Source organism: Mustela putorius, unplaced genomic scaffold (assembly GCF_011764305.1).
Source record: "Mustela putorius furo isolate JIRA1106 unplaced genomic scaffold, ASM1176430v1.1 tig00000831_pilon_pilon_pilon, whole genome shotgun sequence".
In the NCBI taxonomy this organism is placed as follows: domain Eukaryota; kingdom Metazoa; phylum Chordata; class Mammalia; order Carnivora; family Mustelidae; genus Mustela; species Mustela putorius.
Window position 1 is genome coordinate 2,658,476 of NW_025421490.1, and position 27,723 is coordinate 2,686,198.

At 44.8% G+C, this 27,723-nt stretch overlaps 1 protein-coding gene across 5 annotated transcripts in view; it reads left to right on the plus strand.

The window, feature by feature from the left end:
* The window catches only part of RNF144B (ring finger protein 144B), a 170,656-nt gene that overhangs the window by 102,662 nt on the left and 40,271 nt on the right, over nt 1-27,723 (plus strand). For 4 of the 5 annotated variants that reach the window (XM_045085076.1, XM_004761268.3, XM_045085075.1 and 1 more), the window contains exon 2: nt 393-593. In XM_045085076.1, coding sequence (XP_044941011.1) covers nt 429-593 — 165 coding nt within the window. In that variant the 5' untranslated portion in view covers nt 393-428. Of the gene's footprint in view, nt 1-210; nt 236-392; nt 594-27,723 lie in introns of those variants that run through there. The other variant, XM_045085077.1, reaches the window with a different exon arrangement.

The window sequence follows — 27,723 nt, forward strand, 5'->3', positions numbered from 1 at the left end:
CTAGGGCGTATACCGAAAAGTAGAATTGTTGGATCATATGGTAATTCTTTGTGTAACTTTTTTGAGTGACATCCCATTTTTAAGTGTCTGTCTTCTTAATCTGTAGGATTGTAGCCATGCAACTCCTAAACGGGATGTGTGTTCCTTGTGGTCTTCTCATCCTGTAATTTACATGAGAGGAGGCAGGATGGAGAGGTCCCTGGAAATGTCAGGACGCCAGGAACACCTTGTTAAGGTAGCAAGTCCTGGAGCCCACAGTTCTCAGAATTGCCTTTGCCGTGTGCCTAGATGGTGTGGGAGGGGAAGGTTTGCCATGGAGGAGCTCAGATGTGTTGCCTAAACAACCGCTGTATGAATGAATAAAGTATTTTCTTCCTTGGACCTTCCTGTAGGGATTGAGGAGCCTGGAGACCGGCGAGGAGAGGCTGATGGGCTCCGGTGGGAGAACCCAGTACCTCACCATGACCACCGAAAATCCGGCGGCGGGAGAGCTGGCTCCGGCCCCCCTTGTCACTTGCAAGCTGTGCCTCTGCGAACAGTCCTTGGACAAGATGACCACACTCCGGGAATGCCGCTGCCTCTTCTGCACAGCAGTAAGTCTTCCCTGATGCTTTCGTCATGGGCGTGGGAAAATACGGAAGGGGAGAACCGTGAAAGAACAGGGTCGGCTTCCGTGGCTTTCTGGGACGCTGGGGTTTGCGACAACAGGCCCCTGTGTGGGAGAGCTCTTCCATCTTTGGGTCAGTCTCCAAGTACTGTCTGAATGGTGGGTCTGAGATTTCCTGGTTTGGAGGCAGAGGATAATATATGTGTGAAATGTAATTATTGGTTAAAGAAGCAGAATCTATTCTTAAAGGACGAGGCCAGGAACAAAACAGAAATATTCCTAAAAGGTCTTAGTTAACTACTGTCTGAAAGGCGTTCGCCAGTTATTTTGAGCGATGGAGAAAGCAGGTAGCAAATTCCTGAATTTTCTTTGGTAGACTTGCTCATCTCCTCCAAAGCCCATGAGATCTAATTCTTTTACTTTGTTATGCCAAAGTGAGATTCTTTTTTCTCCCCCTATTTTCACAATATGTCGGATGGTGCTTATGTGTCATGAACAGGAGAAGCTTATAGATCTCCAGGGATGGGCTTGTTTCTTTTACTCTGACACTTGGTATCAATGTCTGTGACCTGATCGCAAGGATCCCTGAAGGTTAGTTGGTTAAGGCGTGAAGATGGGAGACAGAACGATGGATTCACAGTGGCTGCTAGAAGCGTGAACGCAGGTGGTCTTATTCAAATTTTCATTTATTAAACATCTCTTGGGCTCCTCCTGTGTGCCGGGCATGCGGTGGGATGTTGGGAATGTAGCGGTGAAGGAGATGGTTCCCGCAGGGAAGAGGGACACATGGAAGGAGCATTTATGTTTAGTGGAATCCAGGGAAGCTCGACCTACCAGAGTAATGTCTCATGCATGTGGGGGACAGAGGGACATCCTGGGGGCAGTGATCTCTGAGCTGAGGCTTTAAGCAGAATTTGCAAACTGATGATTGTGGACCACGTCTGGGCTCAACACATTTTTTTTTTTTTTTTAAAGATTTTATTTATTTGACAGAGAGATCACAAGTAGGCAGAGAGGCAGGCAGAGAGAGAGAGAGGAGGAAACAGGCTCCCTGCTGAGCAGAGAGCCCGATGCGGGACTCGATCCCAGGACCCTGAGATCATGACCTGAGCCGAAGGCAGCGGCTTAACCCACTGAGCCACCCAGGCGCCTGGCTCAACACATTTTTGTTTGCATCCCCAACTGGGAAATTTCATGAGAAAATGAAAAAGTGGTACGATATAGCTACTCTGGGCCTGTGTTGATGAGCTTTCCTCAGTTAATATATATATCAATCATAATCATCAATTCGTATCTCTCTCTATGTGTATTTTTTAAAAATTTATTTTTATTTATTTTAAAGAGAGAGAGACCGCGTGTGCAAGCAAGCACATGAGTGGGGAGAAAGACAGGGGGAGAGAACTCCAAGCAGACCCCATGCCCAGCACAGAGCCCAACACAGGGCTCAATGCCATGACCCATGGGATCATGACTGGCACCAAAACCAAGAGTCGAATGCTCCACCGACTGAGCCACCCAGACGCCCTCCTCTGCTGATGTTACCTGCCTCTCTCCTGTTTGTGTTTGAATCAACTGCACTTTTTTTTTTTTAAGGGTTTTATTTACTTATTTATTTGACAGACAGAGATCGCAAGTAGGCAGAGAGGCAGGCAGAGAGAGAGGGGGAAGCAGGCTCCCCGCCCAGCAGAGAGCCCGATGCGTGGCTTGATCCCAGGACCCTGAGACCATGACCCGAGCCGAAGGCAGAGGCTTTGACCCACTGAGCCACCCAGGCGCCCCTCAACTGCACTTTTAAACTGAGGATGGGTGAGACCCGTCCAGGACTTGTGCTGCTGTCTCGGACTGGCAGAGGCCTGATGCCCGAGTTACAATATCTACCATTTATCTTTGCTTTGGTGGGCCTTGTAGCGGCAGACTGTTAATGTTTATTATACCAAGGTATAATAATCACCAGACAAATGTGGGTTTAGTGTCCTGACTTGAGAAGGAGATTGAATTGCTCAGTTACAGTGACCAGCGCTTGTATCAAGGGAAGTAAGAAGAAAGGAATTGTTAAGGAAGTAGAATCATTTATCAATGGGCATGTTTACTAAGCATATCCTTGGGGGTAAAAAAGCACATAATAAGTTAAGGTGAAATAAATTTTGCTCTCTCTCTTTCGCTTAGTTCAGTTGATCGATGCGACGTGTTCTCAAGCTCGTGTATATCAATTAAAAATTGGGGGGCGGATTGAGAATTCGGGTGGGGAGAAGCCTTGGGATGATTCTTAGGTAAAAAGGAAGAAAGAGATTAAAATCCTTCCTTTAGGTCTCCCATCCAAAGATGACAGCATGGACAGGAACTGTTCTAGGCACTGGGACTTACCAGTTTAAGAAACAAAGCCCAGCAGAGATCCTTGCTCTTAGGAGCTTACATTCTCTTAAAGGCAGTTGCACAATAAACTGTAAACATAATAAACGAGCGAGTTCTACAGGATGGGGTCATGGGCCTGCGGGAATGCGTTAGGCCGGCCGAGGGAGCTGGAGTGCAGGGTTGGGGGTATTGCATTTCCATTAGGCTGTCAGGACGAGGCCTCAGGAACATCTGTGCTGGCTTTTCCTCTTCTCCTCGGCCTGTGTTGCTTAAGGAAGTGACCTTGTCCTCCAGGGGTGGCTTCAGTTTCCTCTGGACTCGCTTTGCTGCCGACGGCTGTGTTCTGAGGGGTTGTTTCTCTGACTTTCGCACCTGTGTTTCGGACCCTTGCCTAATCCTTGAAACAAATGAGTCAGAGGCAACGTTTGGGTCAAGGCAGGATGGAAATTTTTGTCTCTCAGGGTGACTGACGTTGAAGAGGCAGGATCTGGAATTGAGTTTTTGCGACGAGACTCAGCAGTTCAGGGTTCCAGTTTGGGCATGAGCGCCTGCACGTGTGGGGACGAGGTATCTGATCGCATCACAGTTACGGTTGCAAGAGCTCTCAGTTCCCGGTTAAAAACGACACGACAGCTTCTCGGTTCTCCTTTGGCAATTGGACGGTAGGAGTTAGGACAATTGGATTATTCTGTCATCTGTGACCCTACTTCCTCATTGCTGGGGAGTGAGTGCTCAAACCAGAAAGTCAAATGGCTTGGCGTTTTTGATATCCCTCCAAGTCTGGAACTTTCTGCACCTATAAACATTAACCTTCCCTGGCTTCCTGTACCCCATTCCCTATGATCTACCAAACTAGTAACCTGCATGTACTGGATTACATTGGTGTCTATAAATTTGCAGTTGACATCAGGCTCACCTGAAATACTACTCTAACTTTTTATCGTTTAGACCTTTCATTTCTTCTTTTAAAAAGCTCTTAGAGGATGAGTCTGATCCCCCAGATTTTAGTTTGCACTTAAATACTAGATATTAAATATTGATATTAAAGATACCAAGTGTGTTTTGTGTTTTCAAGGCTGAAAAGAAATTTGTGACTTTGCTTTTTGAAGATTTTATATATTTATTTGAAGATTTTATATATTAGTATTTATTTATTATGTGACACACACACACAGACAGCATGAGCAGGGGGGAGGGGCAGAGGGAAGGGAGAGGCCGACTCCCTGCTGGGCAGGGAGCCCAACTTGGGGGCTCCATCCCATGCCCTGAGCCAAAGGCAGATGAATACCCGACTGAGCCACCCAGGGACCCCTTGTGACATTTTAAAATAGGCATCTGCTAGTAATTTCCAGCTTTACATATGACTGGATGACATCTTCTGATTATCGGCTTGGAAGGACATCTTGGGCAAGATGTGTCTTTAAAATCGTTTTGCTGGGACTGTTCTCCTTCCCCTCCTCATTAGGAGGCTGACCAAATAGATTGGTCCTCTTGCTGGATCCCATATACGTTCATAGATTTAATAAAGCTTTTTATATCTTTTACCCTTGTCCTGTTTTCCCTAAGAATGATCCCTGACCAGGTTGCCGTGAGTTTAAATTCTTTGTTTCCAACATCAGTGTGCCCTGGGAAAGCAGCACGGATAGATGTGGTGTGTCTGACGGACCATTGGATGGGGTCCCTATCTTTAGGGATATCTGGCCTTTAAGGAGGTGCCCCCACCCCTTGTGTGCTCTGTGGCGCTCCAGCTCTGTGGAACAGAGGTGATCCTCGGATAGAGTGTTCCAAGCCCAGATTAGCTCGGAAACTGGTATGTTCTCTCTTCCTCTTCTTGGAAGGGACGTAAGGCACGCGAGAAGGTCTGTGAAATCTTTCGGTTAAAAGAAAAGCGGGGCGCCTGGGTGGCTCAGTGGGTTAAAGCCTCTGCCTTCAGCTCAGGTCATGATCTCAGGGTCCTGGGATCGAGTGGCACATCAGGCTCTCTGCTCAGCGGGGAGCCTGCTTCCTCCTCTCTACCTGCATCTCTGCCTACTTGTGATCTCTGCCTGTCAAATAAATAAATAAAATCTTAAAAAAAAAGGGGGGGGGATCCTGTTTCACTTCTCCTGAGGAGGCGTTTCCATTTGACCACACCACCTTTTTAGTGGAACACCTATTAACTTGCCCACAATTTGTGCACTGGCGAATGCTGCTTTAAGTCATTGCCGTGTAGGTAATTCTTGATGTAATGACGTCCAGAGAGCAGACTGTAATGCGTGTTGCTTCAGATAGCCTATCAGTATAGCTGGTTTCTTGGTAAAGGAAACTTCGAGAGTTCTGTCTCGGAGGGTGGTTTCTGCTAGACTGTTTGCTTGGCTTTAATATATGGAAGAAAGTGTAGTGTCAAGCAAGGGAGTCCATGCAGGACGGAAGTGGGCACAGCTGTCGCAAGCATGACTGATCTCGTAGATCATGAGGTGCATTATGGAGCCAAAGAAGTTGGTATTTTGGGGTTCTGGAGAGAGGTGTTGCAAAATTACTTGTTCTTGCACTTGAAGCGTAAATGTCTCAGGGATGTTAGTCTGCTAACTAATGATCTGCAGAAGCTCTCTCTCCTCTCTCGCTCCCTCTCTCCTGTGGATTTAAATAACCCAACCTATGAAAATTCAGAATTTCCTTTTCTGGCATTTGCACCGTACTCTTTCAGATAATACCACACCATTATAATTCAAGAGGAAGAAAAAAGACTCACAAGAGTCAGTTATCAAAAGGAGGGAAAAGGTGTGGGTTTGCTCCCTGGTGAGCCACTTTTGCCTCCCTGATTTATTTTGGAAGCTGTTTCTGTCCGCCACGAATTAAAGAATAATGGAAACACAGTTGCTTGTTTTTCTAACCTAGATAATTTCACCTGAAAAGAGTCGGTATGTTGGGCATGGTCTATTTACCTTTCAGATTACAGACAGGATGTGCCGAGCAAAAAGAAAATAACGTCCAGCCATATTCTTGCCTTTTTTCCATTACATTTTGTTGGCTCCAAGTAGTTAGAACTCCTTTTACTATTCATTTCTCTGAGCCAAATGGATTTTCCAATGTTTAAAAAAGTGAGAGGAAATATAAAACTTTTTAGACCAAGCCCTTCTTTTCCTTGGGGCCTGTCGAGTGACCTTTAAGAAAAGCCCACATACAGCCTGGGAGAGGTTTACAGTTTGGAAAGAGTTGCCGTGTGTGCGTGCGCTGGTGCATGTGTGTGTGTGTGTGTATGTGTGTGTGTGTTACTTGTGCTCACATGTGTGCCCACATGGACTGATTAACTTTCAGATGAAGCTGAGAACCCGTGGCGGTTCTCTCCTGGATTCTAACTGGTATCTGTAGTAGGATTTCGGCAGGAATGTTGTCTTTCTACTGCCACTTCCATGTTTCCTTTCCCGTGGTGAACCGCGCAGACTTGGAGGGAGGGAGACCCTGGCTCCGGCTAGGCTTCACCACCGCCAGATCTTTGGCTTCTCTGAACCTTGGTGTCCTGACCTGGAGGGCAGAGGGAGGTAGGGGAGGATCATGGCGGTCTCAGACTGTGGTGGGGGGCATCAGGTGGGACCCCCAGGGCAGTCCCTAGCTTTCTTTCCGAAGTTCCCTCAGTAGGCTGAGCTGTTCTGTGTTTCAGGAACTGTTTTAAAGAAAGGAAATCCTGTGAAGACTTGACTGCCTTCCTCATTAGCCTTTTGTAAAAAGATGGTAACATAGGTGATTTCAGCCTTCCTCCTGTTCTGAGACACCCAGGGGCTCGCCGTGAGGATAGAGAAGGTTTCTCCGTTGGATTTGTCCTAAGATTGGCTGATGGGTGGGTGCTTCAGCTCAAGAGGTAGAAGTTGGACTTAGAGGAAAAACAATACAGCTCTAAAAGTGAATAGAAGAGAGTACTTACCCAAAGAATAGGAAAACACTAATTTAAAAGGATATGGACCCTATGTTTATTGAGGTGTTATTTACAATAGCCAAACTATGGAAGCAGTCCGGTGTCCACTGGTAGATGAACGGGCAAAGGAAATGCGGGGTATGGACGTATCTATACAATGGAACACTCAGCTGTAAAAAACTGAAGTCTGGCCGTTGGCAACAACATGGATGGAGCTAGAGAGTATTAGGGTAAGTGAAATAAGTCGGTGGGAGAAAGACAGATACCCTGTGATTTTACTCATATGTGGAATTTAAGAAACAAAACCCATGAACCAAGGAAGAAAAGAGACGAACCTAAAACAAACAAATAAACGAACACCCCAACCAAACAAATAAACACCAAATCTTAAACTCTGGAGAACAGATGGTGACCAGAGGAGGGGGGGTGAGGGAAGAGTAAAATAAAGGAGATGAAGGAGGGAGCATCGCACAGTGAGCACTGAGTCATACATGGTGTGAGTCACTGTACACCTGAAACTAATGCAACACTGTGCGGACTGATACCAGAATTAAAATAAAAATGGGGGCACCTGGGTGGCTCAGTGGGTTAAGCCTCTGCCTTCAGCTCAGGTCATGATCTCTGGGTCCTGGGATCCAGACCCGCATTGAGCTCTCTGCTCAGCAGGGAGCCTGCTTCCCCCTCCCTCTCTCTGCCTGCCTCTCTGTCTACTTGTGTTCTCTCTCTGTCAAATAAATAAATAAAATCTTTAAAAAATAATAAAAAATAAAAATATAATAAAATAATAAATAAAAATAAATATATATAATAAAAATATATAAAAATAAATAATAAAAATAAAAAATGATAAAAATAAAACCTTAGAAAAATCATAACTGTGACTAAATCAGCACATTTCTGGTGCATGTAAGAGATCAGATGAAAGTGTCTCAAGCTACTATTTAATTAGAAGCATACCGCCCCACAAGCATATAGTAATAGAATAACTGGTTGGTTTGATGTGTATAGTCTAGGATCATTTTAAGTATTTTTTTATTGGGACCTCTCTGGAACTGCAAAAAAGCATGAGGCATCCCAGGCCAGCAAGGTCACAGAATTTTTTTGTCCCCTCCTCTGGTGGTGACCTGCCAGCCTTTCCTGAAGCTTTCAAGTTTCCCCAGTTCTTTGCATTGCCCTGTATTCCAGTCCTGTGGAATGGACAGAAGTCACTGTGGCCAGTTTAAAGCCCTCCCTTATTCTGTTGGTTTCTGGTACTAAAATACACTGGTGGGTGAGGTTCGTCGTAGGGGTCAAGTGAATTCTTCATTGTCAGGGCTTCAGAGGGTTTTTCTGTCACTGTTCGTAAATGACTTCAGAATTCTCACTGCTTAAACTCAAGAGTTCCCATGGTGGAGCTGTGATGACTTTGTTTTTACCAGGCAAGTCCCTGATTTGAAATGCAAATTGCGGTACTATATTTTCCCACCACCGAGGGAGCTGCTGGGGACAGATAGTATCTGAGAAGTGGGAGCAGACTGCAGCGGCATGAGGAACAGAGTAGGGATGACTCAGGGAGGAGTTGGCTTTGAGGACCAGGATCTCATCCGCGCTTTATCGCCCGCTGCTCACTTATGCAAGGCAAGTGGTAAATGGAGCAAGAGGAAAGAGCAGCGAAAGGAGACCACACTTTGCGGCCGAGTGACTGCCGCGGCTCCTCCTTCTGGATGCCGGTCTGGTTCGGTGTCTGTGAGACTGCATCTCAGATCTGGTTGCTCGGGCTTTGTCCACGTCTACAGAAATACTGATTGTGCCCTGTATAGTTGGGATGGGTGCCGTGTATAGGTGGGATCAAAGCCCGGTTTTCAGATAGCTTCACCCCGTAATGCAGAGCACAGATACTGACAAGCAAATATGGAAGTCAGAGGATGATAGAGGCTCTGAGTTAAAACTGAGCAGGGTGAGGGGGACCGCGAGTGCTGTAGGGGCGGGGTTGGGTGGGCAGGGAAGCCTGACTGATAACGGATTACTTGGGCAGAGACCTGGAGGACAGGGGAAACAGGCTGGCAAAATAGGGTTTTTGGCAGAGGGGAGCAGTGTAGAGGTCTGTCCAAAACTGGGATTGTGCTTGGTGTTCAGGTATGGCAAGCAGGAGGAGGGGCAGAGGGAGAGGAAGAAGCAGGCTCCCCACTGAGCAGGGAGCCCCATGCGGGGCTCGATCCCAGGACCCTGAGATCATGACCTGCGCCAAAGGCAGAGGCTTAACTGACTGAGCCACCCTGGCACCTGATTTAACCATGTTTTACAGGGATCACTGTGTTAATAAGGATTATTCAGAGAAACAAATCCATTGAAGATAGATATATGTAGCTCCAGCGAGAGATACAGACACATATGTGTATATATTAAGAGATTTATTAAAAAGAACTCACTCATGCAGTTATGGAAGTGAAGTCTCCTGATCTCCTGCCTACAGGTTAGAGACTTGCCTCAGGAGAACCACTGGTGTACGTTCCAGTCTGCGAGCAGGAGAAGACCAGCGTCATAGCTCGTGGGGTCAGGCAGAGAGAGTGAATTCTCCCTTCCACTCGCTGCCTGGTAGTTCCGTTCAGTCCCTCAGCTGATTGGGTGAGGCCCACCCGTGTGGGGAGGCAGCCTGCTTTCCTCTGTCTACCATTTACACCCCAGCCTCATCCGGAAACACCCTCGTAGATCTACCTAGAAATAATGTTGTACCCAAATAGCTGAGTATCCCGTGGTCTGGTCAGGTTGACACATAAAATTAACCATCACGGTCACCCTGGCTGCTGCACAGAGACACAACTAGAGGGACAAGGATGAAGGCAGAGAGACTAGTTAGAAGATAAATAGAACAATCTAGACCAGAGGTGGTAGTGGCATAACCAGTAAATGGTAACCACTCATGTGTTTGGGTAGTCTAAGGCTTCATTTTCTTCCTTCCTTCCTTCCTTCCTTTCTTTCTTTCTATCTCTTTTAAAGATTTTATCTTTTTATTTGACGCAGAGAGCTAGACAGCAAGAGCAGGAACACCAACAGGGGGAGTAGGAGAGCGGAAGCAGGCTTCCCGCTGAGCAAGGAGCTTGATGTGGGGCTCCATCCCAGAACCCCGGGATCATGACCTGATTTGAAGGCAGACCCTTAATGACTGAGCCACCCAGACACCCCAGCTTCATTTTCTTTTATAGAATGTAGGGATGATAATAAATCATCTAAGGTTATAGAGAAGATTGCGATAGATAATCTGGATAAAGCTTTTAATCCAGTGCCTGGAATGCCGCAAGCATAGTAGGGACATAGGTCTCTACTAATTTTACTGTGATCGTTGAGATTTTGCCTGACAACCTCCAGGAATGGGACCTACCATGACACTGGCTGTCCAATTACAGAATTTTAAATTTTGCTTTTTTAGATGTATTTATTCATTTGAGAAAGTGTGCACGGGAGCCGAGGGTGGGGCAGAGGGAGAGGGAAAGAGATAGTCTCCACCAAACTCCCCATGAGCAGGGAGCCGGCCTTGGGGCTTGATCCCGCGACCCTGACATCACGACCTGAGCCAAAATCAAGGGTAGGATGTTCCACGGATCCAGCCACCCAGGCTGTCTTTTCCTCTATATCCATTTGAAACCTGTTTCCATGTAAACTCTACCAATTAGTGCTGGTCTTTTGTCCAGAACAAAACTGGTTGAGATTTATTTTATTCTACTCACTTAGCTCTATATTGTTTGAATGACACTTATCTTTCTGTTAGGACAAGATTACTCATTAAAAATTTTCCCACAGTGCTCTGTCCATTGTGAGGATATTAATAAATCAGACTTCACCCTCCACCTCTCCACCCCTTTCGTTGACACAAGCTTTTGGAATGAGCTTTATTTGCACAACATTCTTGACTTTGATCATGGGTTGAACAAGTACTTCGGGCGTTTCTATATTCTCTTCGGAAAGCATATGGTATCAGGGAAGGGGGGCAGTCCTGGAATATGGAAGAGGATTTAATTTCTTTTTCACAAAGGTTATAAAAAGATGGTACGTTGGCAATCTGTGTTGGTGTGTTGTGGAGACTCTTTTTTTTTCTTTTTTTCCCCCACAGCATACCTTGCCAAATTTAATTTTTCAAACCACCTATCAGAATATGATAGTCTGGCCAAACATTCAGACTGGGACCAGAGAGCAGGCAAAGGTCGGAGTAGAGTGAGAGAACTTTCCCTTCCAGCCAGTGAGTCACCAGAGCTTTCCTGTTTTTTCTCTTGTAGTTGTATCTTTATTCCAATTTCCTATAAGTTTGTTTTCATCTTTTAAAAAAAATTATTTTTTTTAAGATTTTATTTATTTATTTGAGAGGGAGAGAGAACACACATAAGCTGGGTGAGGGGCAGAGGGAGAAGCAGACTCCCCGCTGAGCAGGGAGTCCGATGTGTGGAACTCGATCCCAGTACCTGGAGATCATGACCTGAGCCAAAGGCAGACACTTAACCAACGGAGCCACCCAGGCATCCCAGTCTGTTTTTATCTTAATCCTGACTCTGTTCTTCCATTTGATATGGCCACGTACCAGCCGTGGTGCTGTGTGGATAGGCATAACCAGTTCACTCCGGTGGGAGGTGGACCCTCTGATAAGGGATGTACAGGGTGCCGTGGGAGCAGGAGGGAAGCCACCCAAACTAGCGCTGGGGAGGTCAGGGAAGGTTTCCTGGGTGGCTGAGACCAGGAGAGGACGAGGTTGTTTGATGGAGGTGCTGGTGAGCCTGTGGACAGGAAGAGAGCCACAGGGAGAAGGAACAGGCACAGGTTAAGGCACAGAGCCGAGGCAGGGTGGCGTACCAAGGAACTGAACTGAGAGACGTCCCTGGAACAGATTGTGAGAGGTATGGGGGTGCTTGAGCATGACGTTGGAGAGGGAGCATGGGGAGGGGCTTGTGTAACTTGTTAAAGACCATTATGGAGCCACCGAAAGGCTCTGTTTGGGAATGGGGTAGGGAGAAGGCTCTGGCACAGAGTGGAGAATGGTGTGGAAGGGAGCAAATACAGGGGGGCCGATGAGAGCTTGGAGGACACTCTCCTCATCCACATATGTGGTATTTATTATGGCAGACTGCCATTTTGAGGTCTGGAGTATGAAAAGTGTTTTCATGTCCCAATTTCCCTTTCCTGTGCATTTGTATGTTAACGTCCGATTTCTTAAAATGTTGCTGTCAAAATGCCACTCTGGTCATTCTCTCACGTGCACCTGCTTGAATCCTATTCCTCAGGGCTGACGCTGAAGTCCTGTTGCACAGTGTCTGTCCAGATCACCTCCTGCTGCCTCTCACATGACGCATCTCACACTCTCATGTCTTTCCTTCTTTCTGGCATCTTCCTCTTTTCTTCCTTTAATACACCACTGGCTCAGTTCCTAATGAAGTCTCATTGCCTGATCAGGACAATTGCAAGTCAACAAGCCCTTTGACAAGCAGAATACTAGGTTGAGGGGATTTATTGGTGAAAAACTCGAACATGGTTCTTACCCTCATGGCATTGACTTACCCTAGTGTAAAATGATCAGTTCTGCTCTGAAAGCATTCAGCATTAAAATCAAATCATATAGATTTTGCACAAATATCTGTATTTTGGGGCACCTAGGTGTCTCAGTTGGTTAAGCGTCTGCCTTTGGCTCAGGTCATGATCCCAGGGTCCTAGGATGGAGCCTAGCATTAGGCTCCCTGCTCAGCAGAGCGCCTGCTTCTCCCTCTCCCTCTGTCCCTATCCCGCTGCTTGTGCATACTTTTTCTCAAATAAATAAATCTTAAAAAAACAAAACAAAACAAAACCAATCAAGTATCTGTATTGCCTTCCACTCCAGCAATCTGACCTCCAACCATTTCATCCTTGACTGTGGGCAGAAGCCCTAGAAGAAAGGCATCACTAATGATCCCACTTGCCCAAGGACGGTCGCCAGCATTCGTCCACCTGATTCAGCCTCAGGCATTATTTGAAGTTCTTGAACTCATTCCATCCATAAAGTGATGGCCCGGATGGCTCATTAAAACATATCCCTTCTTGGGGCCGCCTGGGTGGCTCAGAGGATTAAAGCCCCTGCCTTCGGCTCCGGTCATGATCTCAGGGTCCTGGGATCGAGCCCCACATCAGGCTCTCTGCTCAGCAGGGAGCCTGCTTTCCCTTTCTCTCTCTCTCTCTGCCTCTCTGCCTGCTTGTGATTCCTGTCTGTCAAGTAAATAAATAAAATCTTTAAAAAAACAAACATATCCCTTCTTTCAAGATCATGACGTAGATCACACAGTAGTTCCTTGTTTACTTGCCTCACAGATGTTGGAGTCTGTGTGCTCATGTTTTGAGGCCCACTCAGCGCTCTGTCCCAAGCCAGTCATTCACCTGATGGCCACTTTCCTAAAATGCTGAGGTCGGGGGCAGCGACAGTGCCGGAACCTGAGAGCCACTGCCGTTAGCGCCTGTGTTCGTGCTCATGCTTCGGTGAAGTCTGCAGTCATTTCTGGCGGGCTGTGCAGGCTTTTTAGTTCCTCTGTGTTTTTCTGTAGAAACGGGAAGTCAGTAGGCAAACCAAGGCCCCAAGGGATGAAACAGAGGCAAGGGCACAGGGCCGATTGCTCTCTTCTCTTCCACTGCTAACCCGGAGTGCAGTGCTCTCCGTCTCAGACTTTGGTTTCAGCCACAATGCCAAAGTTTGAGTCCCTGATTTCATGTACCTGGACGGGGGGCAGGGGAAAAGAATGTAACTGGAAATAGAGTGAAACTTCAGTGCTTATTTTCTTTCTTTTTAACCCTATTTTTCCTTGCTCTCTCCTTTTTAAAATTAAAGACTAGTTTTTATTCTTAATAATAACTCAGTCATATGTGCTGGGTATTTATTGATTGATTGATTGATTGGGAGAGAGAGCGAGGGAGGAGCAGAAGGGAAGGGAGAGGGAGAGAAAGGATCCTAAGCAGGTTCCGTGCCTGGTGTGGAGCCTGGTGTGGGGCTCGACCTCACGATGATCCTGCCATCGTGACCTGAGCAGAAATCAAGAGTTAGACCCTTAACCAACTGAGCCGCCCAGGGGCTGTCATGCTGGTTTTCTTTTCTTTATTTGTTTTTAAAGATTGTATTTATTTATTTGTCAGAGAGCACAGGCAGGGGGAGAGGCAGGCAGAGGGAGAAGCGGGCTCCCCGCTGAGTAAGGAGCCCAAAGTGGGACTTGATCCCAGGACCCCGGGGTCATGAACTGAGCCAAAGGCAGTCACTTAACGACAGAGCCTCATGTCTGTTTTTAAACAGACATGTTTAAAAACATGTCAGGTATCCTCATGCTGGTTTTAAAACAAAACAAAACCAGAAAAGCTTCTAAGGTATCAACTGTACGATCAGTTCGCCTTCCAGACTCCTCCTCTGTTGCAAAATGTGAACACAGGGTTGCGTATATATTCATACACATCATTTAATAGACAAATGGGATCTTTATAGGTATTTTTCTTTAACTTGACTTTTACAAATTTTACTTAGGGTATTGTGGACACGCTTCTGCATAGGAGTATGTAGTCAAACCTTCCTTTTTAGGTGTTTGCTATCATAAATGAAAAATTTGTGTTCTTGTGTAAATGTGAAATTGTATCTATTTAAGAAAAATTTCTAGCAGTGGAATTGCCTAATAAGAAGGTATGTGCATTCTATATTGATTTGTTGCCGAATTGCCCTGCCCCCCAAACTGTTGTACCAACAGCCCCCACCAAATGTGTAGGAAAAATCCTCCTTCTTTGACTCTCTGGACATTTTCAAATTTTTTATGTTCTCTAATCTGAGATGTGGAAAGAACATATCTTTTTGTTTAATCAACATTTCCTCTTTCCAAGAGGAAGCAAATTGTAGCAAGACAAACTCCTCTCCTGAGTCTGTCTTTAAAAAATACAGTGTGTTCAGTGTTAGCACAATTTCAGCTGATTTTAATACCCTTGTATCCACAGCACTGTCAAGTTAGAAAAATGGGTCCTATCCAGAGAAGCGTACTGTATTTTGGAGACAGGAATGAATGAAAACATACTGCGTGAATACGGTTGGTCCTAATGTTGGGGAGAGATGCATTATCACACAAAAAGGTTTATGTACCCTATTAAGAAGTTACTGTGTAGGAAAAGAAACTTATAAAAATGTAGACCCATTGGATTATGGACATTAGGGAAGGTATGTGCTATGGTGAGAACTATGAAGTATGTAAGCCTGACGATTCACAGACCTGTACCCCTGGGGCTAATAATACATTATATGTTAAAAAAAAGTAAAATGCCAAAAGGTATAAATTAAAAAATAAATGTGGACACGTTGAAGACAAAGAGGTTACAAACTAGAAAATTCAGCGAACTCTTAAGCTCCGTTTTCTGACTGTTCAAGTGCATCAGGGGTTGGTTAGGTAGAGAGTTCAGAGAGGCGTGGCACCTCTTGGGATTAGGCTAGACCCAGTCAGTGCCTCATTTCCACAGAAATACATAAGCTCTGTGTTAACCAAAACCCTCAGTGGTTTTGGAGCTTTTCCCACCCCTAGCAGGGAGGTCCTTTGGGTTTGACTCTTTCGGTTAAGCCTTTGGGAGTTATTAGCCACATGGATATTTGACCCTCAGTTTATTCGTCTACTAACAAAAGTCAAGAAAGGACAAGCAAGGCCTTTCAGTACCTGCCATGTCATATGTAAAATGCAAGAGTACAATTTTCTCCCCTCTTTTCACTCCTAGTCTCCAGTTTGCACATTAAGAGACCAGTGCAGGGGTGCCCAGATGGCGCGCAGTGGGTTAAGCATCCGACTCTTGGTTTTTGCTCAGGTCATGATCTCAGGGTTGTGGGACTGACCCCCTTGTTGGGCTCCATGCTGAGTATGGAGCCTGCATAAGATTCTCTCTCTCCTTCTCCCTCTGCCCCTCCCTTCTCCCCACCCCAGCTCTCATGCACGCTCTCGCTCTCAAAAAAAAGAAAAAGCAACCAGTACAGAATTAAGTTACTTGCTGAAGATCCATTGTCTTAATTCCTGAATCATAGGGTTGTTTGGATGTTGAGAGCAATGTTTGTGGAAATATGTAATATACTGCCCAGGACGTAGTATGTGCTCCCTTAGTTTTATTTGTTAGTGTGAACAATGAATGAGCCCCATAATTAGATTTTTATGATTCTACCTCTAGTTTCTAAAGTTTGGCAAGAGCCTATGTAATGCAAGACTGATAGCTGGTTTTCATGTATATAAAAGCTTAGTTAGAACAAAGAAAATGTAAAGAGCAATGGATCAAAAAAAATCCAAAAAGTTTTTTTTTTTTTTTTAAAGATTTTTGTTTATTTAGTTGACAGAGAGAGACACAGCAAGAGAGGGAACACAAGCAGGGGGAGCTGGAGAGGGCGAAGCAAACCCCCCGCTGGGCAGAGAGCACAATGTGAGGCTCCATCCCAGGACCTTCGATCATGACCTGAGCCAAAGGCAGAGTCTTAACCGACTGAGCCACCCAGGTGCCCCCCAAAAAATCCAAAAAGTTTTGCAGAGACCAGAGTGTATAGAATTTGAACACCCTTGTGGCCGGAGCCCCAGACCGAAGGGATTGAGCGGCGTGCTGTGAACTTTCCACGGTGTGAGTTCAGGCACATTATTTGAGAACACCAAGGGTTGAGAGGTTCAAGGTGTCTGGTTTGCACACTTGGAAGTTCCCAGCACACTTAGTGTAGATTCAGATGTTGAAACTAAGGTCAGTGTTCAGGGCCTGACCTCCAGGTTCATAGACTGATGTTGTTCCATGCCCAAAGCACATCACATTTGTGGAAGTTACTGGTGTTCACAAGAAGACTTGTTTCCAAGTGATTCCTGAGTGCTGAGGGTGAAGAATGGTTGGGGATTCCAAAGCGCAGAGACCTTTACTTACTGCAATGGGGAAAAACAAACAAACAAACACTTGTAGCTATCATATCTGCTTTTCCTAGGTAGTATGTATATACACATTGTCTTCATATGGAATGGTGTCTAGGCTTGGAAGACCTTTAAAGTTTACGGCATTGAGAACCGTCTGAAGGAAAAAAAGTAGTGTTTTCAAATTGTAAAGATCCCAGTATTTTCTCATGCTTGAGTGTGGAATGAGGATGACAGCACCTGTCTCTGAGTGACTGTGAAGAGAAAATGAGAGAACATTAAGACACGCTTCACACCGACCATTGGAGTTTGGCAGATATTCTTGTTCTCATCGATCGCCTTTCCCTGGCCTCTCGTGTCGGGAATTTTGTTGCAGATCAGTGGCTCTGTAAGTGTCGTCCTCCCAACAGCCGCTGTGAACATGTGACAAGGTCTGGAGCCTCACTACTAGATCAGAAATGCTGGGGGTGGACCCCACTGATGTGAGTTTCAGCCCATCCCAGGGGCAGGGTATGGGGGGCTGCCCTGGTCTAGGGTCCTTGCAGAGCAGTCTTTAGCTGAAGCACTTATGAATTGCTCCCTATCACGTGCTTTCAAATACAAGGGCCCCCTCTGTCTCTTTTGTGAGCACTGACACATTTCTGAAACAGCTGGTCTTATGGCTTTAACTTACGATCTTTGCCTTAATAGTCTAATTTGCTAGAATATGGCACTAACTCAGAATATTTGGGAGCACCTGGGTGGCTCTTGGTTTTAGCTCAGGTCATGATCGCAGAGTCCGGAGATCGAACTCCGCGTCAGGCTCTGCACTCAGTGAGGAGTCTGCTTGAAGACCCTCTTCCATACCCCTCCCCTAAACCTCACTCTCTCTCTCTCTCTCAAATAAATAAATAAAACTTAAAGAAAAATTTGTAAAGTGGCCATTCAAGGACAGTAACTAGGTTGGATTTTAACAGGACCAAGAGCAGTCTTGGATATGCAAGCCTGTGGGTCTATTAAGAGAAAGAAAAAGAAGACTGACTCAGATGAGGGCAATTAAAGTGAAACTAAGCACCACTGGTATAAACTCCCTGATTTCTAGAAATTGGCTTTTTAGGAATGTTGACAGCATTCCCGTTTTTGCAGAACAAAGTCTTGGGGGAAAATTATGAGATGAGGGATAGTGGCAAATTTGTTACCATCTCTGTTATAAGTAGAAAGATATTCTGATTTTGCTGTGGACTTGTTGAATAAAATCATTTAAATCAATTTTGAATATTAGAAGATGGCTCACATTCAACCAAGTCACTGTTAGTCCAGCTTTTTCAGATTCACATTTTTAAAATCTAATAAATTCTCTTTTGTAAATGTAGCCAAGGAGGAAGTTTGCTTAAGGCTTATGTCTTTTTTTTTTTTTTAAAGATTTTATTTATTTATTTGAGAGAGAGAGTGAGTGAGAGAGAGAGGGAGAGAGCCCGAGCAGGGGGAGGGGCAGAGGGAGAAGCAGACTCCTTGCTGAGCAGGGAGCATTAATGCCATGACCCTGAGATAGTGACCTGAGCTGAAGGCAGACCCTTAACCAACTGAGCCACCCAGGTGCTCCAGGCTGAAGGCTTATGTCTGTGCTATACTTCCTAACTAGTAGTCTATGTAGAGAAAAAGTATCCTCTTGAAGAAACTAACAGCATCACTATTGTTTAACTTCTGGGTCATTGATGTGACCTGTTTTGCATGCTGGCTTCGTAGGTTATATCCTGTAAAAAAAAAATGTAATTGATGATGAGTTAGCTTGTCTCATTTATACAATGTAAATATTCTTGAAAATTATCAAAAATTTAGATAATCACTAATACAGTTGTCATTAATTTTCATTAAGAAGATTTTATTTCACTTGAATTTATTCAAATTCTGGCTTAAATACAATACAGATATTGGGGTATTATATAAAATACTACATAGTTGACTCTTTTTTTTTCATTTAACATAGATGATTCTTGCTTTAAGGAACAATAAAATCTGAGATCTGGTGAATGGTGTAAATTTTTTTCTTTTTAGTTTAAGAATTTGTACAACGGTTTGTGAGGGAACTGTTCAAACATACAACAAAGGTGAGAGAACTTTAGCAATGAGTATCTATATACCTCCCCCCTCCTGGATTCCAACATTAAACGTTTAGTGTGCTTGCCTCCTCATGCGTCTGTCCTTTGTATGGTTAAAATGTGTGGATACTCCCTGCTCCTTCTCTCTTAGAATGAATGGACTGCACTCCTTACTGTGTTTACTTGGATGGGTTGATCAGTTACATTTTATGCAGCTACCTTGCATAGCCCTACATTGTGGCTGAAGGGCTTTGTTACTTTTGGGTTTGTTTCCTTCTGTGCATTCCGGGAGAGTCAGAAAGGTTGCCTAAGAGTTCAAATAGGGACTCTTTAGGTGCACAGAATGTGGTTGAAGAAAGCGATAAATGAGTTCAGCAGAATCTCCTGATGCTTAATCTGGGCTGTGCTTATTCTCACTGCCTGTCCTGGGCCTGTTGGTGAGGGCCTTGGGGCCAGCTGAGGGCTGGCAGTTCTGAGATCCAATGTTTTTTTGGAGGAAATGGAAGGATGTCAACTTGGCAAGCCTTATTTTCTTTCTCTTGGAACCATTGGTTGCTTTTCTGGGTATACTGTGTTGTAAGCACGTGGCACACAAGGTTCTCTTTGGAACTAGCCTGAGAACTGGGGCCCCCTCTGTGAAGAGAGGCAGCCCTGCTGGGATAAAAGGGAGAGCCTCTGAAAGGTCAGTGGGAGGGTTCTTGAATTACGGGTGTTGAAAGCAGATCCTTCCCAAGCTCAAGGCTGCTGCCTGCTCCCTGCTCTGATTGAAAGGTGCTCCCAGTCTAGCCCGACTGATTCCCTTTGCGGTGAGGACTGGATCCCTCTGCAGCATTTCCAGTGGGTTTCTCTTCAGAGCTATTACATACGTCACTGAGTCTCTTCATGTAGGTGTTTCATGATCACCTGAGACAAAGGTAGAAGCATTTGATCGCTCTTGCTTGGTGGGAACTGGAGGTGCTTTCGATTGGGGGCCAGATTTAATCTCCCGTATAGAATGACTGTTCTCAAACTTACAAGGCGGATCTTAGTTCCCTCTTCTAAAAACAGTAGCAGCACTCTTTGGGGTTAAGTATTTAAAGGATCTCAATCAGAGCTTTCACTTTTACGTATAAAACTTCCTTCTTAGGCTTCCTTTACTGTTTCTTCTGCAACTAGCTAAATGCATGCATTCTCTATGGAGATGTTGGTTAGAAAGGAGTCCTTCCTTCCTGTGGAGATCATACTTCTGAGTATTACAGAATAATTTAGGGCAGTGATGGTGGATGGATCTTCCTTGATGAGACTTGAGGGCATGGATTGTATTGAACTAGAAGTTCTTGAACTTGGTTGCAGACTGGAATCACAGAGTCTTTTTTTTTTTTTTAATTTAATTTATTTTTTATTTTTTTAAAAGATTTTATTTATTTATCTGGCAGACAGAGATCACAAGTAGGCAGAGAGGCAGGCAGAGAAAGAGAGAGGAGGAAGCAGGCTCCCTGCCAAACAGAGAGCCCAATGTGGGGCTTGATCCTAGGATCCTGGGATCATGACCTAAGCCCAAGGCAGAGGCTTTGACCCACTGAGCCACCCGGGCACCTCTGGAATCACAGAGTTTAAAAACACTGATGCTGCTTAACAGGACTGCAACATCAGTATACAGAAGTTAATTGTACTTCTGTACATCAGAAAAGGAAAATACAATAATGGTACATTAAAACAACAATTATTAGCAATAATTTCAAAAGGAATAATATATTCAGGAATGAATTTAACAAAAGAAGCACAAAACTTATACTCTGAAAACTACAGAACATTGTTGAAAGAAATTAAAGAAGACTAAATAGAAAGACACTCGATATTCATGGATCAATATAGGCACACTGAGGAGATATTGGGAATTCGGTTCCAGACTTAACTCAATAAAGCAAATACCAAAATAAAGCCGAATGAGTTCTCTCATTTCCCAGTGCCTATAAAAGTTACGTTTACACTATACCCTTTTTTTTCTTTTTAAAGATTTTATTTATTTATTTGATGGACAGAGATCACAAGTAGGCAGAGAGGCAGGTGGGGGTGTGGTGGCAGGAAGCAGGCTCCCCACTGAGCAGGGAGCCTGATGTGGGGCTTGATCCCAGGACCCTGGGACTGTAAGCTGAGCTGAAGGCAGAGGCTTTAACACACTGAGCCACCCAGGCACCCCTGTTTACACTGTATTCTTATACTATAGTCTTTTAGGTGTGCAGTAACATAATGTCCCCAAAAATATGCACACTGTTAAAAAAAATTTTTTTTAAAGATTTTATTTATTTATTTGACAGAGAGAGACCACAAGCAGACAGAGAGGCAGGCAGAGAGAGAGAGGAGGAAGCAGGCTCCCCGCTGAGCAGAGAGCCCGATGCGGGACTCGATCCCAGGACCCTGAGATCATGACCTGAACTGAAGGCAGTGGCTTAACCCACTGAGCCACCCAGGCGCCCCCAAAATTTTTTATTGGTAAAGGATGCTAACCATCCTCTGAGCTTTCCATGAGTCACAATTATCGACAGATCACTGTAGCACATATAATATATAATGAAAAGATTTGAAATATGGCGAGAATTACCAAGGTATGACACAGAGACATGAAGTGAGCAAATGCTTGGTGCCAATAGACTGGCTGGATGTCAGGTTGCCACAAGCCTTCTGTTTGTAAAAATGTACTCTCTGTAAGTACAAAGCACAAGGTATGCCTATACTGTAAGATGGCTGTAAAATGGATCTACAGATATAAATCCTGTCAACATCCCAAATATCTTCTTGGCGCAAATTGACAAGCTTATCCTAAAATTCATATGGGAAATTGAGGGAAATCAGATAGCCCAAACTATCTTATAAAAGAAGAATAAAGTTGGAGAACTGACTTCTGGTCCTCAAACTTCCTATAATGCTATAATAAAACTATGTCACACTGTCAAAAGGATAGATAGTTAGCTCGAGGGAATAGAATTGACAGTTCCAGAAATAAATTCTCATGTTCATTGTCAGTTGATTTCCATCAAGGGTGCCAAGGCAGTTCAAAGGGAGAAAGAATAATTTTTCGATAAATAGTGCTGGGACCACTGGATACCCTTTTCAAAAGAATGAAGTTGGACTGTTTCCTCATACCATGGACGAACATTAACTCAAAAGGCTTCTGCCTGTCTCTTTGAAGAAAATATGGGAAATAGAAAAAAATTTCATGATCTTGGATTCGGCAAAGCATGAACGGAAGAAAAGAAATCAGACCTCATCAAAATTAAAAACCTTTCAATGGACCTCCTCAGGAAAGTGAAAAAACTCAAAGAATGGGATAAAATATTTGCAAATAATGTCTGTTACGGGACACCTGCAGAATGTACAAAAAAGTCCTATAACTCAATAATAAAAACACAAATAACTCAATTAAAAATGGGCAAAGGATTGGAATAGACATTTACCCAAACAAGTCTGGATCAAAGAAGTCTTCCAACTTTGCATGCCAGTCACAAGCCCAGGTTGTTAACTGCACTTTTGATCAGCGGGCTGTAAATCATACGTTCCCATGACCTCCTCCTTGGCTTCGGTTACCGCGCTAGAGCAGCTCTGAGAACTCAGAGAAGCACTTTACTTACTAAATTGTTGGTTTATTATAAAATGCTGTGCCAGAGGGAAGACATGCATAGGACAAGGTGTGGGGAAAGAGCATGGGTCTTCCAAGTCCTCCAAAGTATAACACTCTTACCAAATCTCCATGTGTTCACCAACCAGTAAGCACTCTGAACTCAGACTTTTGGGCTTTTATGGAGGTTTCATTCCATAGGCATGAGTGAGTCAGTCACTAGTGGCCCCGATGTAACCTCCAGGCTCTCTCTGCTCCCTGGAGGTCAGTGGGTAGGACTAAAAGTTCCAGCTCTCCATGCCCAGAGTTGGTACTTCTGGCAGCCAACATACCCCCCCCCCCCCACCTAGGAGCATTCCCAAAGTCTCCTCCTTAGCATAACAAAAGATACTTTTTATCTTTACCATCACTTAGGAAATTCCAAGGGTTTTAGATGCTCTGTGCTGGAAATAAGAAGAATGTATTTGTATTTCTTATTACAAATCATAGTATCATGGCAGCCTTTCCCATTAGTGTCCCGTAGTTTCCAGTGTTTCCTGTCCATAGAAACATACCTGTCTCCTGTCCTTTTCTTCAAGGCTCTGTCTCTGCCAGGAAGCTACTTCCTCCTCTGCCTGTCCTCCTGTCCTAATTATTGGCGAATGGTGACAGATTATTCTAGAGACAAGGTTTTAATCAAAGAAATCTAAAGGTTGAAATTTCTGGTAATGTCAACAGATGTACTGAGTGTAGAGAGTGAGACTTTGGTGGGGGTTACATAATTATATACACCTAATTTTATAGCAAGAAAGTGAGAGTGCACGTGCACCCTTAAGATCTGGGGAGGGGCAGAGGGAGAGAGAGAATCTTTTTTTTTAATTGTTTTTTAAGGATTTTATTTACTTATTTGACAGAAAGAGAGACAGAGAGAAAGGGAACATAAGCAGGGGGAGTCAGAGAGGGAGAAGCAGACTCCCCACTGAGCGGGGACCCTTATGTGGGGCTCGATCCCAGGATCCTGGGATCACAACCTGAGTCGAGGCGGATGGCTTAACGACTGAGCCACCCAGGCGCCCCAAAGAGAGAGAACCTTAAACAGGCTCCACATCCACCATGGAGCCCAACATGAGGCTCGCTTGATCCCCGAGACCCTGAGATCATGACCTGAGCTGAAATTAAGAGTCAGATGCTTAATCAGCTGAACAACCCAGGCACCCCTCTATCCACCTAATTTTTAAGTCCTAGTTGTAATAAGTGTATAAAGGAGATGTAACGAGTGTTTACGGTCTTGGAAGGGTTTTAAGCGGATGGCAGAAGGGATCAGATTTAGATTTTATTAAAGTTCCTTCTGCCAGCAGTGTGGAGAATTAACTAGAAAGAGGCAAAAACAGATGCAGCAAGATTAGTGAAGGGACCAAGGCAGAAGCCCAGGTAAGAGGTAATGGAAAGGGGTCTAAGGGTGGGCAGAGGAGGCAGATAGAAGCGAATGGACCTAACCAGTACTTAGGACATGGGATGGATAGGACTTTGCATTTATCAAGTCAGTCACCCAGTAATGTGTTTTGCAGTACCTTCTACATGTTTTTCTGGAATCCATCAGACTAAGACCATGTCTCTGTACTAATAGCTGAATTTCTAGTGGGCAACAAGATAATACACAAGTAACTAACATTAGGTAATAGAAAGTGCTATGAAGAAATACAAAGCAGGGTAAGGAGGCCTGATAGGGGAGGGACCGTTGTGCTTTTTAGCCGGTGAAGGCCTGTCTGCAGACGTGACTCTGAAGAGGGCCCTCAATGACGTGAGATCGAGCCTTCTGGGAGGAAGGACATTCGGCGGGGGTGGGGGGGAGGGCACCAACCAAGAAAGAAGGCCTTATTCGGGAGCAAGCAGGTTCATAGCCCCGGAGTAGAGGGGGAATGTGGTAGAAAGGAGCTCAGAGCAGCAGCCAGGAGTCAGAACAAGTAGGGCCGTGCGAGCCGTGATAAGGAGTTGGCGAGGCCATCTGAATGAGACGCGCATTCATTGGAGGGTTTGGGGCAGGAGAATAAAATGGGATTTGTATTTTAGAAAGATGTACAAAGAGTGCCTTGGCTACTGGATAGAGGAGAGACCATCGAGAAAGCTATTGCCGAGGTCTCCGGAAAGGGTGACGGGGACTTGAGTTTGCAGTGGGAGTGATGAGAAACGTTGAGTGTGGGGACATGTTTTGGTTGTAGAGTTTGAGGAAAAGAGGAATCAAGGATGTCTTTGTTTTTGTTTTGGCCGAGTAACTGGGTAATTGGTTCCATTTACTGAGATGGGGAAGACTGGGGATGTGGGGAAGCTGGTATGTGGGGGGAGGTGGATTCAAAGGCTCTGCTCAGTATCGAGGGCTTGGTTAGACAGCCAGGGGAAGACTACCCAGAAAGTATTTATTGGAGACAGGGTATGAGAAAGTGGTGTCCTAGATGATCCATACATTTCTGGGTTGTGCAGCCGGATGGATGGAAATGTCCTATTCACAGAGATAGAAAATGCAGGGTGAGAGGTGCCTGGGTGGCTCAGTGAGTTAAAGCCTCTGCCTTCAGCTCAGGTCGTGATCTCAGGGTCCTGGGATGGAGCAGCTCATCGGGCTCTCTGCTCAGCGGGGAGCCTGCTTCCCCCTCCCCGCCCCCGCCTGTCTCTCTGCCTACTTGTGATCTCTCTGTCAAATAAATAAATAAAATCTTTAAAAACAACAACAACAACAACAAAAATCAAAGAGAGCAGAGGCCCCTGTGTGGCTCAGTGGTTAAGTGGCTGACTCTGCCTCAGGTCCTGATTCCAGGGTCCTGAGATTGAGTCCCCCATCAGGCTCCTTGCTTAGTGGGAAGCCTGCTTCTCCTGCCTGCCGCTACCCCTGCTCCTGTTCTCTCTCTCTCTCTCTCTGACAAATAAATAAGTCTGAACATCTATGATAAACTCTTGGGAAAGCTTAGATTTCAACTTTACAAGTTTGCAAAAAGTTGAAATAATTTTTTTTTTTTCTGAGTCTTCTGTAAAGACTCACACAGTCTTTCTTTTTGGTTTCTATTTGACCCTAAGCTTTTTCTAGAGATGCAAATCATTCTAAAGGGAAGCTTGAATGGAGGCGTGTGTGCTCTTCTGTTGCAAGTATCTGTCCTGTGTATGATGCTTCTGGGCACAGCAGCTTCACTGGTTCTCAGAAGGGAGTAGAGAAAGGATAATCTCAGGAGGTCAGAGGATTAACATTTCCCCATGAAGTTCTTGATAGAGTCTAAGATCACGCGAAGCTGAGTAGAAATAATTCTGCAGTCTGTGACTTTTTCAAAGGGTTCCTGTATACAGAATATCAGGTTTGTGTTTTGTGTGCGCGTGTGTTTTGAATCCTTTGAGGTAACCATAACGGATATTATCTTTTTTTTTTTTTTAAAGATTTTATTTATTTGACAGAGATCACAAGGAGGCAGAGAGGCAGAGGAAGAGAGAGGGGGGAAGCAGGCTCCCCGCTCAGCAGAGTGTCCGACATGGGGCTTGATCCCAGGGTCCTGAGATCATGACCTGAGCCGAAGGCAGAGGCCTAACCCACTGAGCCCCCCAGGCGCCCCAACAGATGCTATCATTTCGGGTGTTTCAGTGAAGGGAAGCCGGTCTGGGGCACGGTCTAAGTCACTTTCCCATCATTGCTTGCTAGCATGACTCCATGGCCGGAGTCCAGATATTCTGATAGATGTTTGTTGCTCGGTTCACTTTGTTTTCCTGGATACCTTCCCCTTGAACCTGGAGACCATACATTTTTAGAGTCTTTCTGCTTAAATTTCAAGTGGCAGCTGGGGAGACCGAAGTGGTCACATTGGCATCTGTGTGGTGGACGGAGGGCCAAAAGGTCCGCAGAACAGAGCCGGGTGGACAAGCCTTCACATCATTTTTTCATTTGTCCCTGGGTGTGACATTCCTTTCTGGGTGCCAGCTCTGTCGGTCCTCTCGAGTGTTGCGTGTGTGCAGAAATTCTTCCCCACATTTCCTGATGTGGCTCTCTCCTGCTTCCCGTTCTTAGCGCAGGAGACCATGTCTGGCACCAAAACTGGAGCAAGGGAATGCTCACCCTTCTCTCAAATGAGAAAATAAGAGCTAAAATACAGCACCCAGAGTGCAGTCGACAGTAGGAAGAGTTCTGCGAGAGGAGCCCTGTTCCTGGATACCTTTTATTCTCCATACGGACCCAGGAGCACTTTCCCCATGTGTTTATTTTTTTTTTATTTTTTTTTTTTAAAGATTATTTATTTATTTATTTGACAGAGAGAGATCACAAGCAGGCATAGAGGCAGGCAGAGAGAGAGAGAGGAGGAAGCAGGCTCCCTGCTGAGCAGAGAGCCCGATGCGGGACTCGATCCCAGGACCCTGAGATCATGACCTGAGCCGAAGGCAGCGGCTTAACCCACTGAGCCACCCAGGCGCCCTCCCCATGTGTTTAAACATCATTTGAAAATATTTTTCATGATTCCTCAGCGAGCCGTTGTATGAATTGAGCATCATTTATTTATGTGTTCTTCTGTTTTGGGTATTTGGGTTACTTTCTCATTTTTTGATGATGAATGGTGATGAATGGCATAGGGGGAAAATGGACTCCTTGAAGAAGGGAATTGTTAAGCATGTGAAGAAATACAAATCTGGTTTCAATGCGTTGCTGTAGTCATTGCTTCCGGAGTCCACTGTAACGGTAATTTCGCTCAGCTAAATACAGGATTAGTTTCCTGAAATAATGCCATTGTGATATTGGTTTTATTTTCAGACGGGGAAAAATAAAGATGGGAGCACCTGGGTGGCTCAGTCATTAAGCATCTGCCTTCAGCTCAGGTCAGGATCTCAGGGTCCCAGGATCGAGCCCCGCATCCAGCTCCCTGCTCAGTGGGGAGTCTGCTTCTCCCTCTGTACTACTCCCCCTCATGTTTGCTGTCTCTGTGTCTCTTCTCTCAAATAAATAAATAAAATCTTAAAAAAAAAAAAAGAACAAAGAAATAGGTTCACAATTATGGTATCTGTATTCTGACCATAGAATTTATTTAATAGTTAAGCTTTTATAAAAGGTTGGTGCAACAGCAGTATTATTAATGTAGCAGGTTGATCCATAAATGCATAAATTTGAAGAGTTTGAACCCAATTGTAAAGAATCTTAACTTTATAAGGGTTGTTAGTTCATTGACCGGCTTATGTATTTTTGGGGTGTCCTCAAACATGTGTTCTTGACTTGTTTTCATCACGCATACAGTAAAAGAGCTCCAATTATGAACGAATTAGTAGAAACTGAGGAGTCCATTTCTGGGATTTCTTTCTTTCTTTCTTTCTTTCTTTCTTTTTTTAAAGATTTTATTTAT